Source organism: Brachionichthys hirsutus, chromosome 5 (assembly GCF_040956055.1).
Source record: "Brachionichthys hirsutus isolate HB-005 chromosome 5, CSIRO-AGI_Bhir_v1, whole genome shotgun sequence".
Lineage (NCBI taxonomy): Eukaryota > Metazoa > Chordata > Actinopteri > Lophiiformes > Brachionichthyidae > Brachionichthys > Brachionichthys hirsutus.
In genome coordinates this window covers 898856-922491 of record NC_090901.1, presented here as the reverse complement: position 1 = coordinate 922491, position 23636 = coordinate 898856, and the positions used below count along the sequence as shown (strand labels likewise).

The 23636-nt window shown below is 46.6% G+C and overlaps 1 protein-coding gene and 1 non-coding gene across 2 annotated transcripts; one reads left to right on the top strand and one right to left on the bottom strand.

The window, feature by feature from the left end:
• Positions 1-5: 5 nt before the first annotated feature.
• On the bottom strand, positions 6-7061 carry polg (polymerase (DNA directed), gamma). The gene is made up of 22 exons (XM_068739872.1): positions 6484-7061; positions 6107-6302; positions 5842-6009; positions 5538-5684; positions 5391-5470; positions 5130-5312; positions 4819-4961; positions 4616-4739; positions 4309-4533; positions 4113-4227; positions 3865-3948; positions 3622-3693; positions 3341-3501; positions 3214-3267; positions 3020-3137; positions 2805-2940; positions 2352-2598; positions 2160-2282; positions 1916-2084; positions 827-1035; positions 598-758; positions 6-106 (listed from the first exon to the last, which is right to left on the bottom strand). Exons 1-22 carry the CDS (start codon positions 7059-7061, stop codon positions 6-8), a joined length of 3594 nt encoding a protein of 1197 aa, XP_068595973.1.
• A 580-nt stretch (positions 7062-7641) lies between these two features.
• trnar-ucg (transfer RNA arginine (anticodon UCG)) lies at positions 7642-7714 on the top strand. Its single transcript has one exon. It is a non-coding gene; the product is annotated as a tRNA-Arg (tRNA).
• Positions 7715-23636: the final 15922 nt, after the last annotated feature.

Below are 23636 nucleotides of genomic sequence, written 5' to 3'. Positions count from 1 at the left end.
ACCCCTCACTGTCCTTCAGACTGACCCTTTGCTGAGCGGCCTGGACTCGCTCGGTCCAGCGAGCCGTTGGTGGAGTTGATGATGTCATAGATATCCATGGCTTTACCTGCGAAGGTTTCGCATGTGTCAGACGTGATTGTGTTCCTGTCGTTCGCTTTATTCAAAGGAGAGATGTTTCTGTCAAACCGAGCTTCACGCAGCTGAAGGTTTGTCAGAATCTTGATAACGTAGCTGCTCTTGTTTTAAATGCTCTCCCGTAACTACACGCCTCCTGCAGCTCCTTCCCCATCATGGATCCTGAGATGTAAAGTTCTGTCATGTTTTATAAACACACGTTGCTTCTTGTTCGGTTAAGTTGTGCTGTCTTTCTTTTAAACTAGTTTTAGAATTCTTTCCTCTTCCATGGACGCATAAGATGTTCCTCCTGAAAACTAGACGCCATCTGAGACGCCATGTTTTATAGATTCATTGAGAGGCACAGATGTTGCCGTTCTTTTATGGATAATCTTCTAAGCACCATTAGGATGATCATTTGATCGATATCGCTAATCGCGCTGCAGAGCGAACCGAAGCCTCGCGACGCCGTGCAGGACTCACCGGGGGGTAAGCCGTATCGTCGTTCCAGACCCGTGGGGTTGGAGGGGGTCACGCAGTCCAAGGTCACCTCCTTCCTCAAGCACTGGTCAATATCGACAGCGCTGAAGAACGCCACTGACTGGGGGAGGTCCTGCATGCCCAGCACATACGCAAACATACTCCTGCAGGAGAAATAGTCCCTGTGAGTCCCCGTTCAGGGGGAAGGATCCGCTCGGCGCTGTGCGCTCACCTCGTCAGCAGATTCGTGATCTGGAGCGCCAGCGCCGCTCGATACCGGTCCTCGCTGCGGACGAGGTAGCGCACCTCATCGTGGATGCTGATGGAGAAGCGGGCGTCGATGTCGTGCTCCTCACAAAGCCACTTCATGGCCACCAGCATCAGGTGGAGGTAGTCCACCGCAGAACTCTGGACCGCCCAGTTCACTCTGCTGGTGATGAACTGGGAACGCACGACCACATCCCATCAGCAGAGCCGCCATCGCCAGCAGCAAGGACCCGATTCAGTCACGGGTCTCCCAACGGCATCCCTGCTTAACGGACGGAACCCGGTCGGGTCGTGTTGCTTAACGGACGGAACCCATTCGCGTCGTGTTGCTTAACGGACGGAACCCGTTCGGGTCGTGTTGCTTATCGTACGGAACCCGTTCGTGTTGCTTAACGGACGGAACCCGTTCGTGTTGCTTAACGGACGGAACCCGTTCGTGTTGCTTAACGGACGGAACCCGTTCGTGTTGCTTAACGGACGGAACCCGTTCGTGTTGCTTAACGGACGGAACCCATTCGTGTTGCTACCACCAGGTTCAAAAACAGTTTCTTCCCTGATGCTGTGAGGGTTGTGAACAGTGGATAACTCGGAGGCCAAATTTTCTGCACTGCTTCCGTGTTGGACCCAAACGGGGACCGTGCAATCACTGTCACTTTGCCACTTGTCACTTTCTAATGTTGTGTATATAGTTACTTTAAGTTGAATGAATGTGTGTTGTGTGCCTCGAGCTGGGACCTGAGTGCTGTTTTTCGTTCGTGCATGAGAGTGTATGAATGACATTAAAGATTTCTTGATTCTTGATTCTTGATTCTTGATTCTTGCTTAACGGACGGAACCCATTCGGGTCGTGTTGCTTAACGGACGGAACCCGTTCGGGTCGTGTTGCTTAACGTACGGAACCCGTTCGTGTTGCTTAACGGACGGAACCCGTTCGTGTTGCTTAACGGACGGAACCCATTCGTGTTGCTTAACGTACGGAACCCGTTCACATGGCTTAACGTACGGAACCCGTTCGCGTCGCCTCGCTTTGTATCGCTGCTCAGCACCGCCTCACCTCGTTCTTAACCGCTTTGGGCTCCAGTGCTCGGCTGATCCGGCATCCGAGGATGGGAGTCGCCGGCTGGGCCGAGTGAGCGATGCGTTCCAGTTTATTGAACATATCCGACTCCGTCCCTCCAGCCCACAGACGCTGCTCGACTATATCCCACTTCTTGCGGCGAGAGCTGAAGTCAAATGAAGACGCAGATGGAAACAGTCCCTCAGCGTCCACGTGTCTGATGTCTCTCCTGCTCGCTCACCGTTGTGAGGTCAGTCTAGTGATCCTTCGTAACTCCTGCAGGGTGACGCTTCCGCCTTCCTCCCTCTCCAGCTCGATGCCCAGTTCTTGGACCAACCACTCGCCCTCTTCTGTTAGACGGTATCTGGAAAGGAAACGGTTATGCGGTCTCAACGTTTCCAGCGATGCGTGTCCTTCGGCGGGTGGAACGGACCTGCGTGTGCCCTTCGTCAAGGCGTACATCTGCTTGGCCTTCGTAGACGCTTCTGTCTGGCTGAGGCGGTGGTTGAACTGCATCAACAGCCTTTCAGCAAAGGGCTGTCCGGCGCCATAAATGCGGCCGTAGTTGAACACCTTGGCGTGTTCTCGGCTGATGCCCACGGCCTCAGCGGTGCGGCTGTGCAGGTCGGTGCCCTGACTCCTCTTTCCCTGGAGGGTCATCCAGCCGAACGCCGTGCAGCCTAAAGCGTGACAGAAACCCACGTACGGGACGGACAATAACGCAGCCTCATCCATTCACATGAACAGCAACTAGCCTAGCTCGCTAGCCTCTCATCCGTGAGTAGATGGAACCAGGTCTACGAAAGGAACCCCGTCATGATTTATGGACAAGAAACGTCTAAAATTAAATACCATACAGGTATTACAGTAAACCCTTGGATCTCACCATGCAGGGCGGCAAAGTGAGCCTCTCCCAGCACCGCAGCGATCCACAGCTCCTGAGAGTCGACGTCTGCTCCCACCAGGTGATATCCAGGAGGCACCTGCACCATGGCCTTCAGCTCGCTGCCTACTCGATCCCGCTGCGGCCGCGGAGCGAGAAAGCACGTGAGAAAGAGGATCTGCTGGCCGCTGGCGATGTGATGAAGCTCTGACGGTTACCCGAGCATTACTGGCCGTCAGCCACGTGGGCTCCACAGCCCGGCGCGTTACGGTGCCAGCGGTGATGACCTGAGGTAGAATGGCACCGTACTGGGCCTCCACATCGAAGTCTTTGTGTCTATTGGAGACAGAAACGGTGAAATATCCAGTAACGACTTCAGCCCAGTAGATATCGCTCGATGTAGCGGACGCACCTGCTGACAACGCGAGGGAGCTCCGCCTTTCGGAGCCACAGCACCATCTGGGAGCTTCGAAGAGACGCAGTGACGTCACCGTCTTTGTGAACAGCAGCAGTAGCATTCTGATGCTAACCAATGCTACCTGATGCGCTTATGGGCGTTCCTCCAGAAGGATATCATCTTGTTGATCTCCAGAGCCCGTGCAGCATTGGTTCCCCCGCGTCCCGCTCGGAGAGTACCGTCCTCCATCTTGGCCAGGAAGTCTTTGGAAAAAGGGCTGCCGACGTTGTTGCGGTTACCGTCCTGAAACACGCCAGATGATGAAAGTGTAAAATAGTATAATATATATAATATAGTGACTATACGAGATGTTCAGGACACCTTATGAGGCAATTTGAAAAACCAGCACCCTGGGATGTCTACGTCGTTGTAGGGGCCGTTTCCATGGTGATAATGGCACTGACCCTCCTCTGGAATGTTATGTGAATCTTTGGACTGCCAACAGAGACCACAAATTATCACAGAAGAAATCACAAGAACAAATATTTAATTTCAACACATGGAATCCGAACCACAACGCTGCACATCAGACGGGATCCAGCAGAACCGGGCTTTACTGGACGCAGTCACACGGCGTGAGCAGGTAACGAGGACCACTGCACTCACCTCGTCGGCCCTCCTCTCTCCATGCTTTGTCATTCTGGCTCCATCTAACTCCGTGAAGCTTTCCAGGGAATCCAACTCTTCCGCCTTGTGAGAAGGTTAAGAAACAAACCGGTCAGATTCTGCCACTCATTGATCCGAAGTAGCACCGATTGCTAACGCCATGTCACCTCGGCCCTTGCACTGTTTCTACGAGGCAGATATTCATGCAAACACGCGAGTGAATGTTATTTTGACATCACACACGGTACCTTTGCCCACACTGTGCTGTCTGTCCACATGTCATCTGAGGCATGGTCATTCAAATCCTCAGGCCGTTCTTTGCTGTTCTGCTCACAATACTCTTTATAAACACTCTCAATAGCTCTGTGGGACAAATAGAATGATAATAAAGGCTAAATAATAAATACCTGGTGTATTAATATCCAATAGCAGCACATTGTGTACCTGTGAGGGCACACAGGGCCCGTGTTTTCCTCCTGAGATTCCAAGTTCTCCCTGCGTCCAGGCACCAGGTAGCCCCACCCGTGTTTCTCGGAGTAATGCAGGGGGAAACCGTCCCATGTCAGACCCATCAGCTTAGGGGTCACTCTCATCTGCAGACTGATGAGGCTGGCTCCCGGTGTCCAGCTCAACTCCTCAGACATCTTCTCACAAAGCTTCCGGTACCAGCTGAAGGACACAGAGGCTGATTTACAACGCCAGTGGGCGTTGGAAGGCGTGGCTCTGTGGTTGTTCTTCACGACGCTCTCACCCTGGATGTCCAGGCAGATGTTGTCTTCTCTTTGGAAGTCTGGTCGCTGTTTCCTTCAGCTTGTCCACAGCCAGTCTGCCGGGACACGGGCTTTCCATCTCCTCCTCGGAGGGTGGGCCTCGGCCTGAACGCACAAGTCTTAAACTGAATTTCCTCTTTGCGTGGCTGTTCCAATACTCCAACTAGATCGGACGACGTCGTACCTTCGGTGCGGTCTGGAAGCGGCGCAGCAGTTTGTGTTTGAGCGACTTTACTGGAACTTTTCTTTTTAGACGCCGCTTCTTTCTTCTGCTTGAACTCCTTTACATCCCACTCAAGGTCCCAAAGCCAGGGGTCATCTTTGTACCTCAACGCAAGCAAAAGAGATTTCACCACTTCCGTAAGACGTTTTCTGGCAGTGCTTTTCTCTTTGGCTGCTAAAGTACATAACACAACTGTGAACAACGTTTTCCTTTAGCTGCTCGCTTTGAAGCGCGACGCAGAAAGCCTCGTAATAAATCCCTGCTCTTCTCACCGGTCACCCTCCAGCAGTTGGCAGGCATCATCTGCTAGAATCATCAGAGACTTTTTCATCTCTCTCTGGAGTTCTTGGTAAACGTCTTGAGAATCTTCCAGGTAACGCCCCCAGGTGTGATTGACAGGAAGGTAGCTCACGCCCATCTCCAGCATCCCTGCCAACGTCACTGGGTGAGGACACCTTGTGAAAGACGAAGGTCAACTCGTTATGTTTCGGAATGATTAACAAAACACTTTCATAGTGTTGGGAAGACGAGACCTCTCCATGAAGAGGGGTAGCTGTTCTGTGAAGACTTCATGAGTGGCCAACACATCCATGGCACAATACTGCATCAACGCCTGCAGAGGGCAGCAGAGCCCAAATCATTTAGCATCATGAGTTCATGCAATCCGATGTGGATCTGACCTGGAAGTTGTTCCGGACATCCTTCATGCTTCCCTTCACAAAGGTCTGTCTGGCCTCCTTCTGCAGTCGCGGCCCCCCCACATACAGGGCGTGGACATCAGCCAGGTTATTAATGCTGCTAATCTTCACCCAGTCCCAGGAGCCAATCTTCAGAACATCAGGTCCAACGGAGTTTTCAGGATGGACAAAAGCAAAAAAATCAATCAATCAAGAAATAATCATCAGAATTTTAAACAATGGCTAGGGGGAGGGGCAATAGATAGCACATGCTGTAGGTGGAATAATGTGAATAAAGCATGCGTACCATTGGACCGTCTCTTTTCTGTCCAGCCTTCTGAATGTGATCCTTGACCCCCTGAAGACCCTGCTTCTTACCCAGCTTACTGGCCATCCACAATGTGCGCTGAAAGCCGGTTAACCCAGAGATGGCCATGTGGAGGCTCATGGTGTCCATGAAGCGGACCTTGGAACCCTTTAATGCAAAACGGATACACATCTGAGCACATTCCATTCATGCAACTCGAACCAGGATCATAGAACGTAATAGAATGAAATAACTACATACTGACCTTTAGTAGGTACTGTTCCTTAATGAAAGACCGATCAAAACTAACATTATGGCCCACTACGAGCCTCTCCTTCCACTGCCCGCCTGGCGGGAGGGTGGCGTTCATCGGTGTCTCGAGGGGGATGAGGTCAGCCAAGGTCAGCTGGTTTGACCAGGAGTACCGCTCTTCGATCAGCCGCTTGCTGCACCAGGAGTACCTAGCAGGAGGACAATGTGCATCAGACAAATCCCGATGTGACCGCTGTCCTTTTCTTATACGAACATGCGTCTTTTAGGAGTACTAGCGAGACAATAGAGCCCCGTCCTCTGTGTAAAACAACTCGACCCGTATCCCTTCCTTTACAATCCGTTGCGGGTTTTTTTTTGCTCGTTTCTCACCAGTTGGTGGGAGACATGGCAACAGCCAACGTGGGACACTGTCCCTCCGCCATGCACACCTCCACGTCAAAGACCAATGCCGTCTCCTCTGGGAAATCAACCGTCTGTCTCTGCCCATCGGGTCCATAGCGGGTCCAGCCCACCCCCCATTCCCATTCTGGAGGCATGGGAGGGAGCTCAGCACGCTGCAGCTCGTTGGCAGCTTCAAGGTAGGGCAGACTCTGCGTCTGGGCCAAGACGCGAAAGTGCTCGTCAACATTTCCGCCATACATGTGTGGAAGCTTCAGCGCCACATCGGGCAGCAGCGACGTTTCTTTCCCCCACAGCTGGTGTCTCTGCAGGTGGCTAATGCTGCGCTCCACATCTTCCTCTCTAAACGTTGGTTCGAGTCCCCGGAATATTTGCTCGTGGAGGTTCCGTGACAGCATCTGGATATTAAGGGGGTTCAGGCGGGTCTCTGTGGAGCCCTCCCCTTGAAGGGCCTGCGGTTTGGTGGAGTAGAGTAAGCGTGACCAAGACCAACGTGGAGATGGGAGCAGCCTTTGCAGAGGGCAGCCCAGCCTGCAGCATCGCTTCATGAGGGCTTCGCACGAACTGGGAGACATCAGCAACAAATTCAAATACAGACCAGTCAAAACTCCAAAAGTCATCCGTTACTTACGATCAAAAGTACTGAAGTAACAGTTAGCTTAGCATACTGAGGCAAAACTGTAAGCATGGAATTGCAAGTAGCATTTACAAACCAGTGCTACTTATTTAATGCTAAAGTAATAGACCAGGTCACAAACGCATCCAACACACGCTCACCGTCAAACTGTCCGCCCCAAAAATAATCCCTGTTTAACCTCACGATGGCAAGAACTGCATAATAATCACGCATTAATGAGCAACACTACAGAAGTACACGAAACCGCTCGACAATACACGCTGGTGCTACTAGCATACGTCACGGGTTGGAACACAGTAGAGGAAAGCGGTAGCGCCCCTAGCGGTGTGGATGACGGTTCCTTTAATAAATATATATAAATAAGCACAGCAGTGCGCGGACACACAGATTTGGTGTGCTAGTGCGAGTAAGAATATTACACCATAAAGAAATACAATAACAATGATGTGAGATGTTAGCTATAAGTATGCCTTTTCTGGACCGTTTGTCGTGGCCGCGTGGCCTAATGGATAAGGCATCTGACTTCGGATCAGGGGATTGCAGGTTCGAGTCCTGCCGCGGTCGCTCTTTTCATTACCAGTCTCCGATATTGGGGACTTGTTAGCTGGTATTTTGTTATAACGTTACAATTCATTATATTTAAGTAAAAATTATGTTTTATTCCAACCGGAAATCACGTGGAAAATTGCTTCAATGCAACCACTGACTCAAAGACTTCATGGACTTGTTATCAATGGAGAGTGTGATCAAAAGCTTTAGTGATCCTTGTGAAATACAAACTGAAGAAATTACAATCCCAAACATAATGGACAAACTAATGATGAGACTCTTTCCGGCCCACTTAAAGCACTGTTTGTGAACTAATAGACATGCAGTCAGTTTGTCAGTGTTTGATCTGAATGTGTTGTGGCCTGTAATGCATAAAAAAAGAATGAAAATCATGATCTTATTTGACATTCAAGTTTAAAATCATGCAATCAAAGTCTAGTATTAGAAATGTATTGAATTTGAAACGATCGATACTATGAATAATTTCAGGCTTAGACATTTAGTCAACTAATGTTTCTAAGGTTAATGAGGAATTTTATGTTTATTCAAAAATGCCAACGTGGGTAAAAAAGAACACGATATAATGGTGTGGTTAAAATGATAAAAGAAAGGTTCTGTCTTGTGCATTATTATTATTATTATTATTATTATTATTAGCTCTAGTAACAGTATTGTCCCAGGAAATCAATCAAAACGAGGACAAATCTGACGGAACAGTTTGATGTCGGTGGACGCTGATTGGTCAACACGCCTCGTCGGTCCATCTGTGACGTCAGCGCGGTAGCGCGTAAAGGAGGCGCGCAGACTGAAGGAGAGGCAGAAGATGAAAGTCTGAGGATGGAGACGGGTTCGTCTGACAGCCGAGACACTGACACTTCAAAGGGCCCGACGCAAACAGAGACATTCATCTGAGAAACTCATTTGGGACTAAAGTTGAGGAAATTTCCCTCCAGAGTCCGCGTTGCTTCTGAAACAGGTAAAAACGCTCCAAAAGAAATCGCTTTGGTGTTGCTGTCATCCATGTGTGAGAATCCAGAGACTCAGTTAACCTCTCAGTTTATGCTTATAAACGTTCAATGATTATTTATTTATCCCTCATAAACTCCTTTCGTATTTCACACAACGCTCCTCGCCTTATTATGATCATTAACAATGATTGCTGTAATCCCTTATGCGGATTATCCACGTGTGGTTTTATAAGAAGTAGGCCAGTCGCAACTCTCATTATAAGTAGCGAGCCGTTGTCATGTGACGCTAAAGAGCGTTTTAAACCGTTAAATGTAGATCTCAGATCAGCGCAGAATAAGTATGAGGCTCCCGTGTAGCCGTTTCTGTTCCTAATTCTGTCTCATATTAAACGGGACAATGCTTCTTAATTACACAATCTTACATGTAGAATCCGATTAATGACCCGATGTTACGAATCGCCTTGTAAAATAGTAGTAAGATGTTATAGTTGTGTAAACTAATAAAAATACAATGAAAATAAAAAAGGAGGATAAAATAAATAAATAAGATGCCAGCATCTGAATGCTCAAGAATATTTGCAAATGAGCACGTGAGAAGCTTCTGGTTTCAAAAATGTCCTTCAATAATAATAGTAGATTTTATACAGATTTTTAAAGAATATAAAAACCCACTTTGTTCTTTTCTAAATTCAATAAATATAATGTTCTATTCCCTGCAATGCAAGAGAAGCTAATGCAGTAGCCCTTTCTAAAAAAAAAAAAAAAACTAAACAGCCTTAAAAAAAATTAATATCCTGAACAAAACCTGTGCAGTGACACAAGTATCATATTTTTAAGCAAGAGTTATTAAATATCGCTGTAATTAGAACACAGATAAATGCTTTATCTGCAGAAATTTAAACCTCATTATTGATCAGGCCTTGAAAAATACACCAACAATAATTTGAGTTTTTAATTAACAAAAGGTGCGCTACACAAAATACTTCAATCACATCTGATCCAGGTCTTCTTTCTAAATATTTCAGGCCCACGATTCATCCTCATCAATTGCTCCTTCTCAATGAGGTCAGCGTCATGGCGGTGTGTGGCAGGAGGTCTGTTTCTGTCTTTGGTTATCTAGCTGTATGAGTGTTAAATACCTGTCATAAAGCTAGATAACCGAAAGTAGAAATGTCTTCCCCAACGTTGTGCCCATTTTCATAAGAAAAGAGGCAGAAATTTACCTCAGAAAGGTAAGAAAGTAGTTTTTCTTTTTGTGTTTTTCTGGATAAGCAAATTCTATTATAAATGGGTTTTTTCTCAGAATGTGACTTTCATCTTTAAGGCATCAAAATGATGTCATTTTATGTTGTGGCGCTTCAAGCAAGTGTTTCTCATTAAGACTTTTTATTGATTGTAGGTGTACATGTAGTCATTTCCAGAGCTTTTTAATTGCAGAAAGAATATAAGCATCATCTGGAGATAATAAAAATATGGAAAACAGACATATGCTCCATACAAAAATTATTATTTTTAATCCCTTGGAGGAAATGTTTTAATGTCATCCAGTCTTATTGGTATTGATGCCTATTTATTCCTAATCACGCGTCAATTCATCTTTAGGATTCGGAACAGGAGTTGTATAAAATGAGTCTGCAGTCAATCGCTGGGCCTTTATTGTGGCGGGTATAAGGGTTGCTGTTCATTGAGGTTCTCTTCATGGTGCTGAATGTTAAACAGGATGCCCAGTGGGTGGACGGGAGATGTTGTTAAAAGGCGATGCTCTTTTTAGCAAAGCTCATCTTATTGATATTTATTTATATCACAACAACCTGTTTAATTATTTTACTGTTTTTATCATGTAGACAAGCGTCTTTTGTTTTTATGTATTTAAAACAATGACGCCACATTTTGGGTTTAACCCCAAAGACCTTTTTAGAGAAGAAGGGCACATATGTCTCTATAGGACTCTTAATAATAGTTAAGTTAAAACACACACTCGGCCTCTGTGTTTGAAGCTGTAGAGAATCCTGGGACCTTTTGGGCACATTGTGTCTCGCCTCGATGAGAAGTCCAAGCCCATCCTGTAGACGGGAGCGGAACTTTTCAACGTGGTACTAAAACACACTTGTGCCCAAAACAAGACATCAAGAGGTTTTCTGGTTGAAAAAGCAAAGTTGGCCAGATCCTTAAAAGTGTTTTTAACTTTGTACGGATCTACAGTTACGAAGAAAACACAATTCGGTTGTTTAGTTCATTAAGAACCTGATGACTGATGACCGAAAGTCCAGTGTGTTTTATTCCTCTGTTTCCTGTCTTCCGTCTCAATACAGGCCCCCGATTGACAACAATGAATAATTGGGGTTTCCTAAAAAAGAGCGTAGAGCCGTAATTAAAAGAAATCACGGAGAGAAAAACGGTTGGTCCGGATTTGCCCCCTCCCCCTATTCCCCATCCTTTCTACCCAAGAGGCGCTAATGCCATCTGTACTGCCAACGGGGTACGCTGCACCCGTGCCAGGAGGCGAACAAAGACCCTGCCAGATCCTGGGAGTGTGGGCGCGCTCAGCGGAGCCATCTTGGGAGATGTTGCTGCGACACCTAAAATGGCTGGGCTGGCATATGAGGTGAGCTGCATCAGGGCTTTCTGGGTACCAGTGGTGATGGAGGTGGTGTGTGTGTGTGTGTGTGTGCGTGCTACTGATGGGGGGTGGCGGTTTAGGAGGATGAAAAAGGAAAACAGTTTTCCATTTCCTCCCGTGTCACATATGGTGTCTCCCTTTTCTCTTCTATCTTCTGCTTCAGCTAATTAGCAGTTAAGGGGTGATGTGAGGGTGGTGATGGTTGGTGGTTGAGGTGCTGATGGTGGTGGGGGGGGGGGGGCAGCAAACGAATTAATGAGCTGGCACTGGTTGAGGGAAGCCTGCCATCCTCTCTCGTCGCGGCGCGTCTTCACACCAGTGTCTGTCGTGTTTCTAACGGACACACATTGTGGATTCACGTATCTTTAAGCACTGAAAGCCCCTCCTCAGGTGAGGGGGGGGGACACACTTTCCTGTTTTGAGAATCTTTTTTCCCTTAGGTAAACCCATCGATGGTTTAATTCATTGGACATGAGCATAGCAGTGTTCGTCCTGATATGTTTTAAACAGCATTTTCTTAACACATGAAATACTGAACTGTTCTCAGTTCTTGCCAGCCCCCCCCTGCTGCTCCTGCACATTGGATGTGACTAAAAATGCCAAATAGCACTGATCTAAATGAGTCGCATTCAACCAAAATCTGTTACAGGATTGAAGGGCTCTAACACACACACACACACACACACACACACACACACACAGAGATCATGTGAAGGCTCTGCATCATGCCATAGATCTCCCCGGTGCCCCCCCCCCCCCCCCCCCGTGGCTCTGGCAGCAACCTGGAGCAGAAAGGCGGGACTCGTGAGCTCGTGCGTCCGGCGCCAACATGTGCAGCTGCAGTGCTCGTGTGTTAATGAACAGCGCTCTGCGTTTTCACATTATCACCCCCCCTCAATAGCTGTTTAGCAGACCCCACTCCCCCTCCTCCACCCTCCTTAAAGACCTGCTTTCCCACCATTGTGGGAGCTGATGCTGGCTGGGACCGGGGGGCAGGGTGGGAAAGCGCCTCCAGACTAGACATGAGCAGATGCCTGAGACATTAGACTGTCGTGCGGATCACTGGGGTCGGGCGAGCCTCTGAGTCTTAATGTGTGTAAGGGTGTTTGATATGTGTGTGATGGGGGGCCGTGGGGGGCCGTGGGGGGCCGTGGGCCAGACCCTGGATGGCCACCTGACTGTTCATTAGTCTGTTCAGCCTCATCTGCATGTCTGAAGGGCATGGAGATGCTGTTTTGTTGGATGAGTGGGGGCTTCACTGCGCTGTAGAAAAACGTTTCAGGACGCAGACGTCCTGTTTTTAAAGTTGGAGGTGATGCAGCACATGGACTAGCATGTCTGAGCCTTCAGTGTTGTAGCTCTGCATCTACTGATGCAGTTAGCTTGTGTTAGCTGGTGCAGCAAGGCCACGCTAACACACGAGCAGAGTGCGTGTGATTGGTCGGCCTGCAGCTGATAACGTGATCAAACGGAAGCAGTGACTCGAGCAAATGGTTGATAAAACTCTGCATGAGGATGTTTAACTGAGTGACACGGACAGGGAGCATCTAAGAACATAATTCTGTTCAGTACTGAAGTCCGACATCGACTTTTCTACAGCGAGGCCAGCGAGGCCGGGACTCCTCCCACCGCTGGATTTGCAGATGATGCAAATATTTCTTCTTGAACAAAAGTTAGCGGCAAATATATTTTGTCTCTAGAAAATGGCACAGTTCCTTTCTTTGAAATTCCCATTGTTAAATATATATATTATCGCTTTTGCAGCCAGAGCTTACTTCCAGTTCCTTGTGAACTTTATTAATGTTTTAATGGGACATAGAAGCCCAGCTCACGGGCTGCCCAGAATCTTGGATGAGGTCCAATGTGGGTCAAGCGAAGCTCATCCCGTTTTTTTTTAATGCAACCTCAGCCGAGACTAATCTATCACAAAGCCTGACATTAAGTATCTTAAAGGACGGTAGTTAGACGCTTCTACACCCCAGGCTCTCCAGGTTGCGTCTGCTGGCTGCACCAATGAAAGTAGAGGAGAATTAGGTGACTGAGCCTTTAATCATATCAGGAGGAGATGACGTTCCAGGGTGGAGAGAATCTGGGGGGGGGGTCCTTAGTTTATAGCTTTTGTTCATTCTACTGGTGCAGAACGTGATTTTGATACCAGGGTAAAAATTGTTGTTTTAATAAATAGATCAATCACGTGTGATTCGGTCATCCCATCAGAAATCAGTTCAAGTTCAAGTTCATTGGTGCAGCCACTCGGTCTGTGGCCAATCAGGGAGCAAAGAGTCTGTGGCCACCCTGTGTACAAGAGGAGGAGGAGATGTGGTGGGCGAGGAGTACATAACCTTTGACCTCTGTTAGGGTTGCTGTGGGAAAGAGGCCGACAGACTCAGTAATGTAAGTCTGAAAAGGCCGAACTGTCAGAGCTGTCCAGCACACGTCCCCCCCGCCACATGCACACACACACACACACACACATGCACACACACGCACACACACTAACGGCAGAGGCAGTTAGCGAACACTTTAGGGTCATCAGACACCGGTATATATCATCCCGTCTTTAGAGCTACACATTACAGGTGTCCAGAACATGTTTGTGTTCAAACACTTCTGTGTCCTCTTTCAGAGTGTGTGTGTGTGTGTGTGTGTGTGTGTGTGTTTGTGGTGCAACAACACTTCTCACAAAATAATGTTCAGTCTTAAGTCTTAAACAGCCATTTTCGTTACTCTGTCTGCAGCTTCTTGAATCTCTGACTTCGGGTTTGTGTGAGCTTCTAGAAACGCTCTGTGTAGAACACGACTCATATTAGGATGTACATGAGTTTAAAAAGTGAAAAATAAACGATCTGCCATACCACAGATTTGTTTCCTCTCATGTTAGAGTTCAACGTTTGAGTGACTGCATGTCACAGACGATGAAAAAACACTGATATAAATATGTGCATGTGTAAATGTGTGCAAGTGTGTCCTCATTTATGGTTGCAGTCACTTAGGGGAGGGGGTCCCAGGAAGAAAAGAGTGTGTATTTGCATACGCTGCATGCTGTCTGCAGCAGAGGGAGCAGCCCCCCAAAAAAGATATCAGAGGTGGACAAAGAGGACGAGGACAAATCCTTCATTGTGGGGCTGGTGGGAGAAAGAGTTTGTGTGAATTGGGGAGTGGGTGAAAATTGATAGAGAAAGAGTTGGTGCTGGTTCCCTACGGGTCCCAGGATAAAAGCCTTCAGATCCCTCCGCGCACACAGCGAGACAGAAACAGGGACGGTTTTATGCGGGGAATGAAAGCCAGTTTGTTTTTCTGTAACACTGAATAGAATGTTCACAAGTCTTAACGGGAGATCTTTGGTTTGTGTCCTTATTGCTTTTGTATAGTTTTTAAATAGACTCACTTTATTATGTTGTCTTTACAATAAAGTACTTTATAGTTATTATTTCTTTCTTGTAAAATGATCATGTCTGCAGAGTGTTTGGAACGACGTTTTGATCCTTCCTTTATCTTCAGGATGAAACAGAACCTGCAGGCCCGTCTGAACCGGTTTTGACTGGAAGAGAATGGAGATCAAACTCAGTGAAATGTCATCGTCAGCGAACAACGTGGTGATTATCAGTGTTGAAGAAGATAACAGAGTGGAAAAAGAGACATTCTGGAAGCTGCTTTCCAGGTTTCACCAAGTTTATTAAACCTTATATTAATAATTCAATGTTTTTAATTAGATATTATAGTTAAACAAATGTTTGTCAGTATATTTTCAGAGCTAATGTGCCTTTAATTTAGTTATAAATTAATTTATTATCATATGTGTAGCCTTACTGCTGTCGAGTCACACGTTTTCTTGAAATAAAAATTCTGAAAATATCGCACGTGTTGTTTTTCAGGCCTTCACGATACTTTGTGATACTTTGTGATTACTAGTCGGAAAGGATTGGGATTATTTTCCAGCAGCGCCAGGGAGCTCGGTGCCGAGCCTGCGGGACGTTCTGTCTCTTTCTCTGCACGTGGTTGGGGCGTGTGGGACTGTTTGTATGACCCCCCCCCCACATTAAGTTTTAATTGGGGGGAGCAGACAGGACGTGTGCTGAATCAGCAAAGTTCATCAAAAGGCAGCGGACTATATAATTCCTCATTGGCCCATATTTTATTTATCAGGGAAATGTTGACTTTTTTATTTTACAGTCAAACTGCGCAGTTTTTATTTTATTTTTGCTGCGCAATAATGATGACGAGGAAATATAAAATGAGGAAACGTATAATTTAGAATATTGGTGAAGTGAATGAGGACTGAAGATGGGCAGGCCGATGTTTGATTTAAAGATAAACGCTGCTCTCAGGGTTGAGTTTATTTTTATTTATTTCTTTTTGACGCTTAATCAGGGTTTGGGATTACAGGCTGTCCCGGAGACACAATCAGTGTCCGCCTGATCCGTGTCCGGAGTCCAACACCAGATGGACAGACACGGGGTCGAGCAGGGATTATTCCGTCTGTACAGCAGGGAAATAGGAAAAACGTTCATTGTCATGTTCTAAAAATAGAGCCTATGCGTTAATATACGTTAAAAAAAACGAAGAATATTAATATAAAATCCGATGTTTTACTCAAACTGATAATAAACAGGAAAATCCCGTTTATGTTTGTATTTGATCTTCCTATTATATATTTATTTTGATTTGATTTCTTAAATATTATCAACTATAAGGTCCTAGTTGGAAAAGAAAATAATCGCGCACGCCGCTTTAATCAATGAAAGAAAACCCTTTATTGACCTGATGGAGACGAACTGTTGATTTAAAACAGAACACTTTGGGTTATACTTCCCCAAATGCGGAAAACACAAATAAATAATGGTTGCAATACCCCATCAGAGGTGCATTAACAGCCAAGAAAAAAATGTGTCCGTAATATTTAGGAAATAAAGTTTGAAAAATAAAATTACACAAGTCATTTAGGTGTGAACATCATCCTGCTAAAACCTGAAACCCGGCTCATGCAGCGGAAGGCTGATGCGTGGAGATGTGTGGAGGCCCCTGCAGGAGTCCCAGCTTTCAGCAGCTGATTTTGGTTATTAGTTCCCCTTTCTGGATGAATGGAAACAAATTAGTGAAATCAGCCTGGCTGGAACCAACGCGTAAATGTTCTAAAGATTCTGTTATACTTTTACACTGGCGTGATTTTCATCATTTATAAAAATCATATTCTGTTGACTCTGCATATGTATGTGTTTTTGATTTATTTGTGAGCTTCAGGCAAAACCAGAAATCTAAATCATCTCATCTTTCGGCAGGGTTCAAAATTCCTCAGGGTTAAAATTGCCCTGTGATGAGAGACATCTATAGTCAGGAACTTGTTGGTAAAGTCCCTACAGGTCAGCAGGGGTCAGAGGTCATGATGTGGACAAAATCCCCCAGAGGACAATAAACAGGCTGGAAAGAAGCTGAAGTCAGGAGCCATGCGAGCCATGGCCAAAGGTCAAGGGCTCCTAATTAAGTGACTATTTCCTGCTATTCCCCGACGGGCTCCGGACCCACAGACTGACAGGAAGATGCACGAACACGTAGATGTTAAGTTATTAAATCCTTGTTAACAGATGAAACTGTTTCATTCGCTAGAAAGGACAGTTCTTCATATTTAGAAAGAAGAAGTGTTCGTTCTGTGAAATCGCATATTTCTTAACACCGTTCAGATTCTGAAACAAACATCTCCGGTGTGGAAGTATAGACATGAAAACCAGTTTCCACTGAAGAAACATGGCTGGACATTAAAGCTCAAGTTGAAGAATCTTTAATGTTGATGTCTTCCCTGCCACTGAATAAGCCTGTGTGTGTTTCTTTAGCACAAGAATGGAGATGGGGCCCGTGAACTCCTCTGACACTCACATTTCTCCCAGGATGTGAATGGCATCATTCAAGGGCTATCCAGCAGCCGTCCCCTCCTCTAAACTTCTAATCAGGCTGATTTAATGCGTCCTTCCTCGTTGGGAACGCTGCTGCAGCCCCAGCTGCCCCGGAGGAGCCATTCTCAGGCGTTTACTGGCGGCCCACACGCTCTATGCAGCCAGCATCGTGGCCCCCTGCCCTTTCTGAATTTAGTGGCGCTGGTTTGAAATGACAGGGGGCCTTTCAATTACTGGGCCTCTTTGTAATCAGTTGTTTCCTCCTATAATCCAAAATACTCTGGATAAATGACATTATTAAACTTTATGATAGAAATCATTGTATTTTCTATCCAGCAGATCAGTGAGAGAGGAAGCTACAAACAACCATCCTCTAGATAAAACAATACACAAAAGATAAAGTAGGAGCTGCCTTATTATTGAATGCAATGCATTTATTGGAGAACAAATATATGCATAATGAATGATCTACATGGTTTGAAGCTTTAGTGTTTCTCCGGTTGGACATTTTCCAAAGTGAATAATTAATTTAGAGTCGATCTGGATGCTTCAGTCCTTGAAAGAAACAATCTTCACATCAATACATAAAATAAATGTGCTTTTCTATTTTGCAATAATCGCACTGATTCCATTTTTGTCAAGAAGATTAAATCCAATTTCTTATAACAACTGAGCCTATATTGATTTAATTGTTCCTGTTTTATTTGAGTGGAGGTGAATATATTTGTTTAATGTGTGATGTTTAACAGCATCAGTGCATCATACGCTGCCTCTGAGTTCCCCGCCTGCACTGCAGTAAATGGACAGCCGGTAAACGGGACAGTACCTTCTGACGGCAGCCCGGCTGTGCGGGTTCTGGGTCGTCCACCAGTCCTGTCACAGGCCGCCTAAACACACGGGATTATTTGGGGGTTGGTCGGCTCAGGTTTGAAGTGAGAGACAATAACATCAAGTGGAAATGAAGAGACAGAAGTAGATGATTTTAAACGGTTTGCCTCTTGCAGGGAGTCCTGGATTAATGTTACACCATGTTAGCAGCTAAAACTAAAAGTCCCGTAATAAATTTACACTCATTGTACAACTCTTTGTAATTTTACAAAATAGAAAATCAGTTTTAAAATAAAAGACACCAGGATATGAATTAGGACAATTTAAAAATCAAAGAGCACAAACCTAATTTAAGATGACATGAAACCACCATTAGAGGCAATTTATTCTATCAAAAACTATTCATCATTTAAAGTAAGAAAAAAAAGAAAAACACGTTCAACATGCAGTTAAGTACAGCAGCCTTTTAAGAAGCAAAATAAATACGTTAATAACCGGCAGGAAATAGTCCTGGACAGGAAACAGACGTGGTTTCGATCCAATCGAGGCTTTAACCTCTGCTTTGAGTATGAAATTAAACAAACACCCCCTTGTGTGTGTGTGTGTGTGTGTGTGTGTGTGTTAATGTGCTTTACATCACACTGACTGTTGGCTTTAGAGATTGTGGTGCCCATCCCGACCACGATAGGAAACACTCCATAAATAACGCTTCATAAGTTCCCTAGTTTTACTATTAAATATATTTTCTGATCTAAATGGGGAGCTGAAAGAGATGCCTGCATTTGACCATAGAAAAGGGAATAAATTGTAATAATGTATTTTTTACTTTGATCTTTTCACAATGTTGCCCCTCTTAAGGCTTTTGGTCCAACGCTGCAGGAATTCTGCAGCGCATTCCAACAGGCTGATTTACCATTCAGCATTTATATGGACACGGGGGACCCGAACCGTGTCTGATGTGTGACTGCTGTGTTAGCCTTTGACCCCAGACTGTCTGGAGGGCCACGGAGACACAAAGTCAAGGTCAAGGGAAGGGGGGTCGGGGGTGGGGGGCATTTGACGTGTGCAGGGGCTCTCTGTCTGGGAGTGGAGAGCCCAGACAATCCCAGACGTCTATCTGAAGGGAGACGACCATGTGGGAGCCCCCTTCGGGGGCCGCCGTCCTATCCTGCATGTGTCCGGGGCACCGGCAGGGTATTGGCCCGCAGGCAAAACGCATATTGGATTGGATTGCAAGTCACTTTCAAACTTACATGTCTTAAACCAAAATTCAGAGTGAAGATGGACTTTCAATGTAGATTTAACAGCATCTGAGTTTCCACCAGGACACCCCAGTAGATTATTATGGGATGACTCGGCAGCAGCTCCCTCTGCTGGGATTCATGAGCCCTCTGCCAACAATGTAACCTGCCATACACACATCCACAGTCACAAATGTAAGACCCCCCCCCCCCCCCCCCCCTCCCAAGACCTCCTGGGTGATCCGCACTGGAGCGTGGAGCCACCTGTCAATCACCAGATCTCGGGTGCCTTAAGAGAGACATTTCTTGTGGGGCAACGGCAACCCGTCCCTCCCCATACATTCTGCCTTGCCTAGCAACCTTTGCCGAATGACTGGGGGGCTTTGTCCCTTCACAACGGGAGTCCACCATTGAACCCAGAAGCCCATAGCAACCAGAATTAGAGGGTGTCAGATAGGGGTCTTTTATGTCAGACGAGGGTGAAAGCTCTGTTCTTGTCCCCACGTCTGGGATTCATATCAGAGGTCTGAATGCCCCCCCCCCCCCCCCCCACCCCCGATGTAACGGAGCGTATGAAGGGGCTAGCGGTGAGCGGATGGGATCATGGCTAATCTGCTGTTCCTTTCCTCTGTGGTCTGACAGGGACACTTTAGCAGCCTCTGTAGACAGTCAGTGGGGGGGGGGGGGGGGGGTCTATGGTTACCCTGAGAAGGCAGAGCCTGGATGTCACCAGCAGGTACCCAACAGAAGAGAGCAGAGCAACAGTACTCTTTTATTCATGTACAGGTACTAGTACAACGATATAAAACACTCCAATACTCATAAGCTAAAAGCCTGCTGAGAGTTGTCGAAACTAAAAGTGTTGAACAACATTTATCTGAAGACTTTTCCCTCAGATATAGAATACGTGCACTCCAGTAAAAAATGGTGACACTCAAGTAAAGTTCAAGTTAATTGCTGTGCAAAAAAGGCATTTTTATCTGAACTCAGATTTCTTTTGATTTCGAATTTTACCTTTTTCTATCTCAAAAGATGATTTTAATGAAGTGACTGGAGATATTACAACGGGAGCTAGCAGCTGATCCGTGACGAACGTCCTCATTTATTGGGGATGCTGAAGCTGTATAATAAACTAGAAGTAAGGGCTTACATAGTTTATGGACCGTTCTATGGACTTTGGCTGCTTTCAATAGAGACTTTTACTGCTCTCTTTATGGGGGAATAAACACGGATCCCTGAATGACTCTCTGACTGCTGTGAATCCCTTCATGGAGCTTCACTGTGGTGACGGATACATATCCAAACCATTATATTACGTTCTTTTCTGAGAGAAATAGTGATAAAAAAAGAATTAAAATCCACGGCCAGGTGCTCTAACTCGCCTCCCACTCTGTATTACTGTTGTATTTATTTTACACGCTGTGAATAGAAGATTATAAACTGGGATGCAGGGAAAGCATGCTCCTCCTGGTATGTTCTTTATCATTAATGAGCGTCTCCTCTGCCCCCCCCCGTATGGGACTGTGTTTTGTGCAGGTCCCATTCTAAATCCATGTCTTTCCCACCCACTCCTTCCCCTCCACCTGTCAATCACAGATCGTGATTGAGCCGGTACGGCAGGCAGTCAGTCAGGCATCAGCCATGGAAGTGAGGCCTCGTGCTCTGTCTGCCCCCTTTCATACCCCCCCTGCCTCCTGAAGTTTTCCCACCCCAATTTCTCAATGGCTTCTCATGGCAATCCTTCTCTGCTTCGCCCACCCAGTTTCCCTCAAACATGACTGTTGTGCTGCCAAAGGCCTCCACCGCCTCAAACGAGAAGTGATGAATAAATGGGGCACATCTGGTTTAGAGCTAAAAGGCTTCTGCATTTGCCCTCTAAGTGGCCGATGAATAAACATGAGCAGAGTCGAGGCGGGAACTGTATGAAGTGTAGGATGAGAAGAGGCCCCCGTTTTGGGTTTGTACGTGAATATACATGTGTATGTACCGGGGTGAGGCGGGAGGTGTCACGGGCAGAGCCTTTCTTCCCAGCAGGCCTGCTTCTCCGTTAATTGGAGCACTTGTGGTACCATTACCTCCTTTACTCAGACACGTTGCCGATGACAAAGGAAAACAGCGCTAAGCCGTCCTTTGTTAGTGTGGAGACTGGATGGGGAGGCGGATTCATGTGTGGGAATCGTCCACACTTCCACCTTCAGCTGCTGCCGTCTGCGACCAATCGCACGCCGCAGCCAGGTAGACGGCCGCTGCTGCCGTCTACGACCAATCGCACGCCGCAGCCAGGTAGACGGACCGCAGCTGCCGGCTGCGACCAATCGCACGCCGCAGCCAGGTAGACGGACCGCTGCTGCCGTCTACGACCAATCGCACGCTGCAGCCAGGTAGACGGACCGCTGCTGCCGTCTGCGACCAATCGCACGCCGCAGCCAGGTAGACGGCCGCTGCTGCCGTCTACGACCAATCGCACGCCGCAGCCAGGTAGACGGACCGCTGCTGCCGTCTACGACCAATCGCACGCCGCAGCCAGGTAGACGGACCGCTGCTGCCGTCTACGACCAATCGCACGCTGCAGCCAGGTAGACGGCCGCTGCTGCCGTCTGCGACCAATCGCACGCCGCAGCCAGGTAGACGGACCGCTGCTGCCGTCTACGACCAATCGCACGCCGCAGCCAGGTAGACGGACCGCTGCTGCCGTCTGCGACCAATCGCACGCTGCAGCCAGGTAGACGGACCGCTGCTGCCGTCTGCGACCAATCGCACGCCGCAGCCAGGTAGACGGACCGCTGCTGCCGTCTACGACCAATCGCACGCTGCAGCCAGGTAGACGGACCGCTGCTGCCGTCTGCGACCAATCGCACGCCGCAGCCAGGTAGACGGACCGCTGCTGCCGTCTGCGACCAATCGCACGCCGCAGCCAGGTAGACGGACCGCTGCTGCCGTCTGCGACCAATCGCACGCCGCAGCCAGGTAGACGGCCGCTGCTGCCGTCTGCGACCAATCGCACGCTGCAGCCAGGTAGACGGACCGCTGCTGCCGTCTGCGACCAATCGCACGCTGCACCCAGGTAGACGGACCGCTGCTGCCGTCTGCGACCAATCGCACGCCGCAGCCAGGTAGACGGGCTGCAGAGCTCATTGCAGCCGTTCTAATGAAATAAATGGATTAAAGGGTCATTTACTGGACATAGAAGGAACTGTGTATGAATCGGTAATTTATCAACGTTATCTTCCTCTAATACGCCGTTCTATCCATCAATAGATTCATACACTGAATTGATATTCATTGTATGAATCAATGAGTCTAGTGATTGACTTCAGCATATGCGGGCGTCCTTGTCAGTGACCCCCCTCAATAGCTAGCCGTTGACCCGAGGACGCGACGATGAGGCCCGTCTCTAGCTTGTTGTTGGTCCCCAGTGACCTGAGAGAGCAAAAAGGGTGTGACCTTTACCCCCCCACTCTGACCCCGCAAGAAAGGAACAGGGTTTGAGCAGGGCTTTCAATAAAATGATTAAAAGTTCAGTTACTTAAACTATATACTTTATTTATTGAATTCACATATAAAGAGGACATAAAATCCATCATGTAGTTACAACACTTTGTTCATAACTATTAATTAATTCATTTCCAAAGTCACACGACAACTTAAGTAGCACAAACATCTCATCTTCAACAGAGTGACACAAATATTTTAGTGTCAGACAAACATCAACATTCATCAAACTTCATTTTCATTTAAAGACACTTATTTAGATAAACCAGTAAATAGTTATTTCATAAAAGGTTTGATTAATGTGAAATAAGGATGTGAAGATATATCATTGAGCAGAAGTTCAAACAGATTAAATGACAATCTAGTAAATCTAGAACAAATTGATAATTATAAGGAATATGTTTTTACAATTCTATTGTTATATGTTAATAAATTAATTAGGAATATCTAGGAATTCTTATCTATATCAGTGTCAGTGTTATAAACTATTTTAAATCATTTATTTAGCATTTATAGATATGAAGAGTGTGTGTGGGATTTAAAAGTGTTACACTCATCATTTCTCAAACATTGTTTAAAACAAGTATTGCATCTCTTATTTTTGAAATTAACAAAGAGTAAAATGATAAATAATGTTCAAGACCCACAGAATAACTAATTTTCTTCTTTTTAATGTGTCATAATGAAAATAATAACCAACGAAGCCAACAGCGTAAGCGACTTAATAGGTCTACAAGTCTACTGTGTCAGAAAATATGAAACCCAGGATGTCAAAGCTCCAGCAGAAAATCCCTGTAGTGCAATTTAAGAGGTTGTGAATACAGATAAATAGCAACCATGTAGCTCACACCATGAAACAGGCCACCATGGTGTGAGCGCCCTCAGAGTGGAGGCGCAGCA

Coding starts and splice junctions, on each gene's coding strand:
- polg (XM_068739872.1), bottom strand. CDS start 7,061: ATGAAGCGATGCTGCAGGCTGGGCTGCCCTCTGCAAAGGCTGCTCCCA. Junction 5,313..5,390: donor CTACCCCTCTTCATGGAGAG/GTCTCGTCTTCC, acceptor GTCTTTCACAAG/GTGTCCTCACCCAGTGACGT. Junction 2,599..2,804: donor TCACTTTGCCGCCCTGCATG/GTGAGATCCAAG, acceptor GTCACGCTTTAG/GCTGCACGGCGTTCGGCTGG.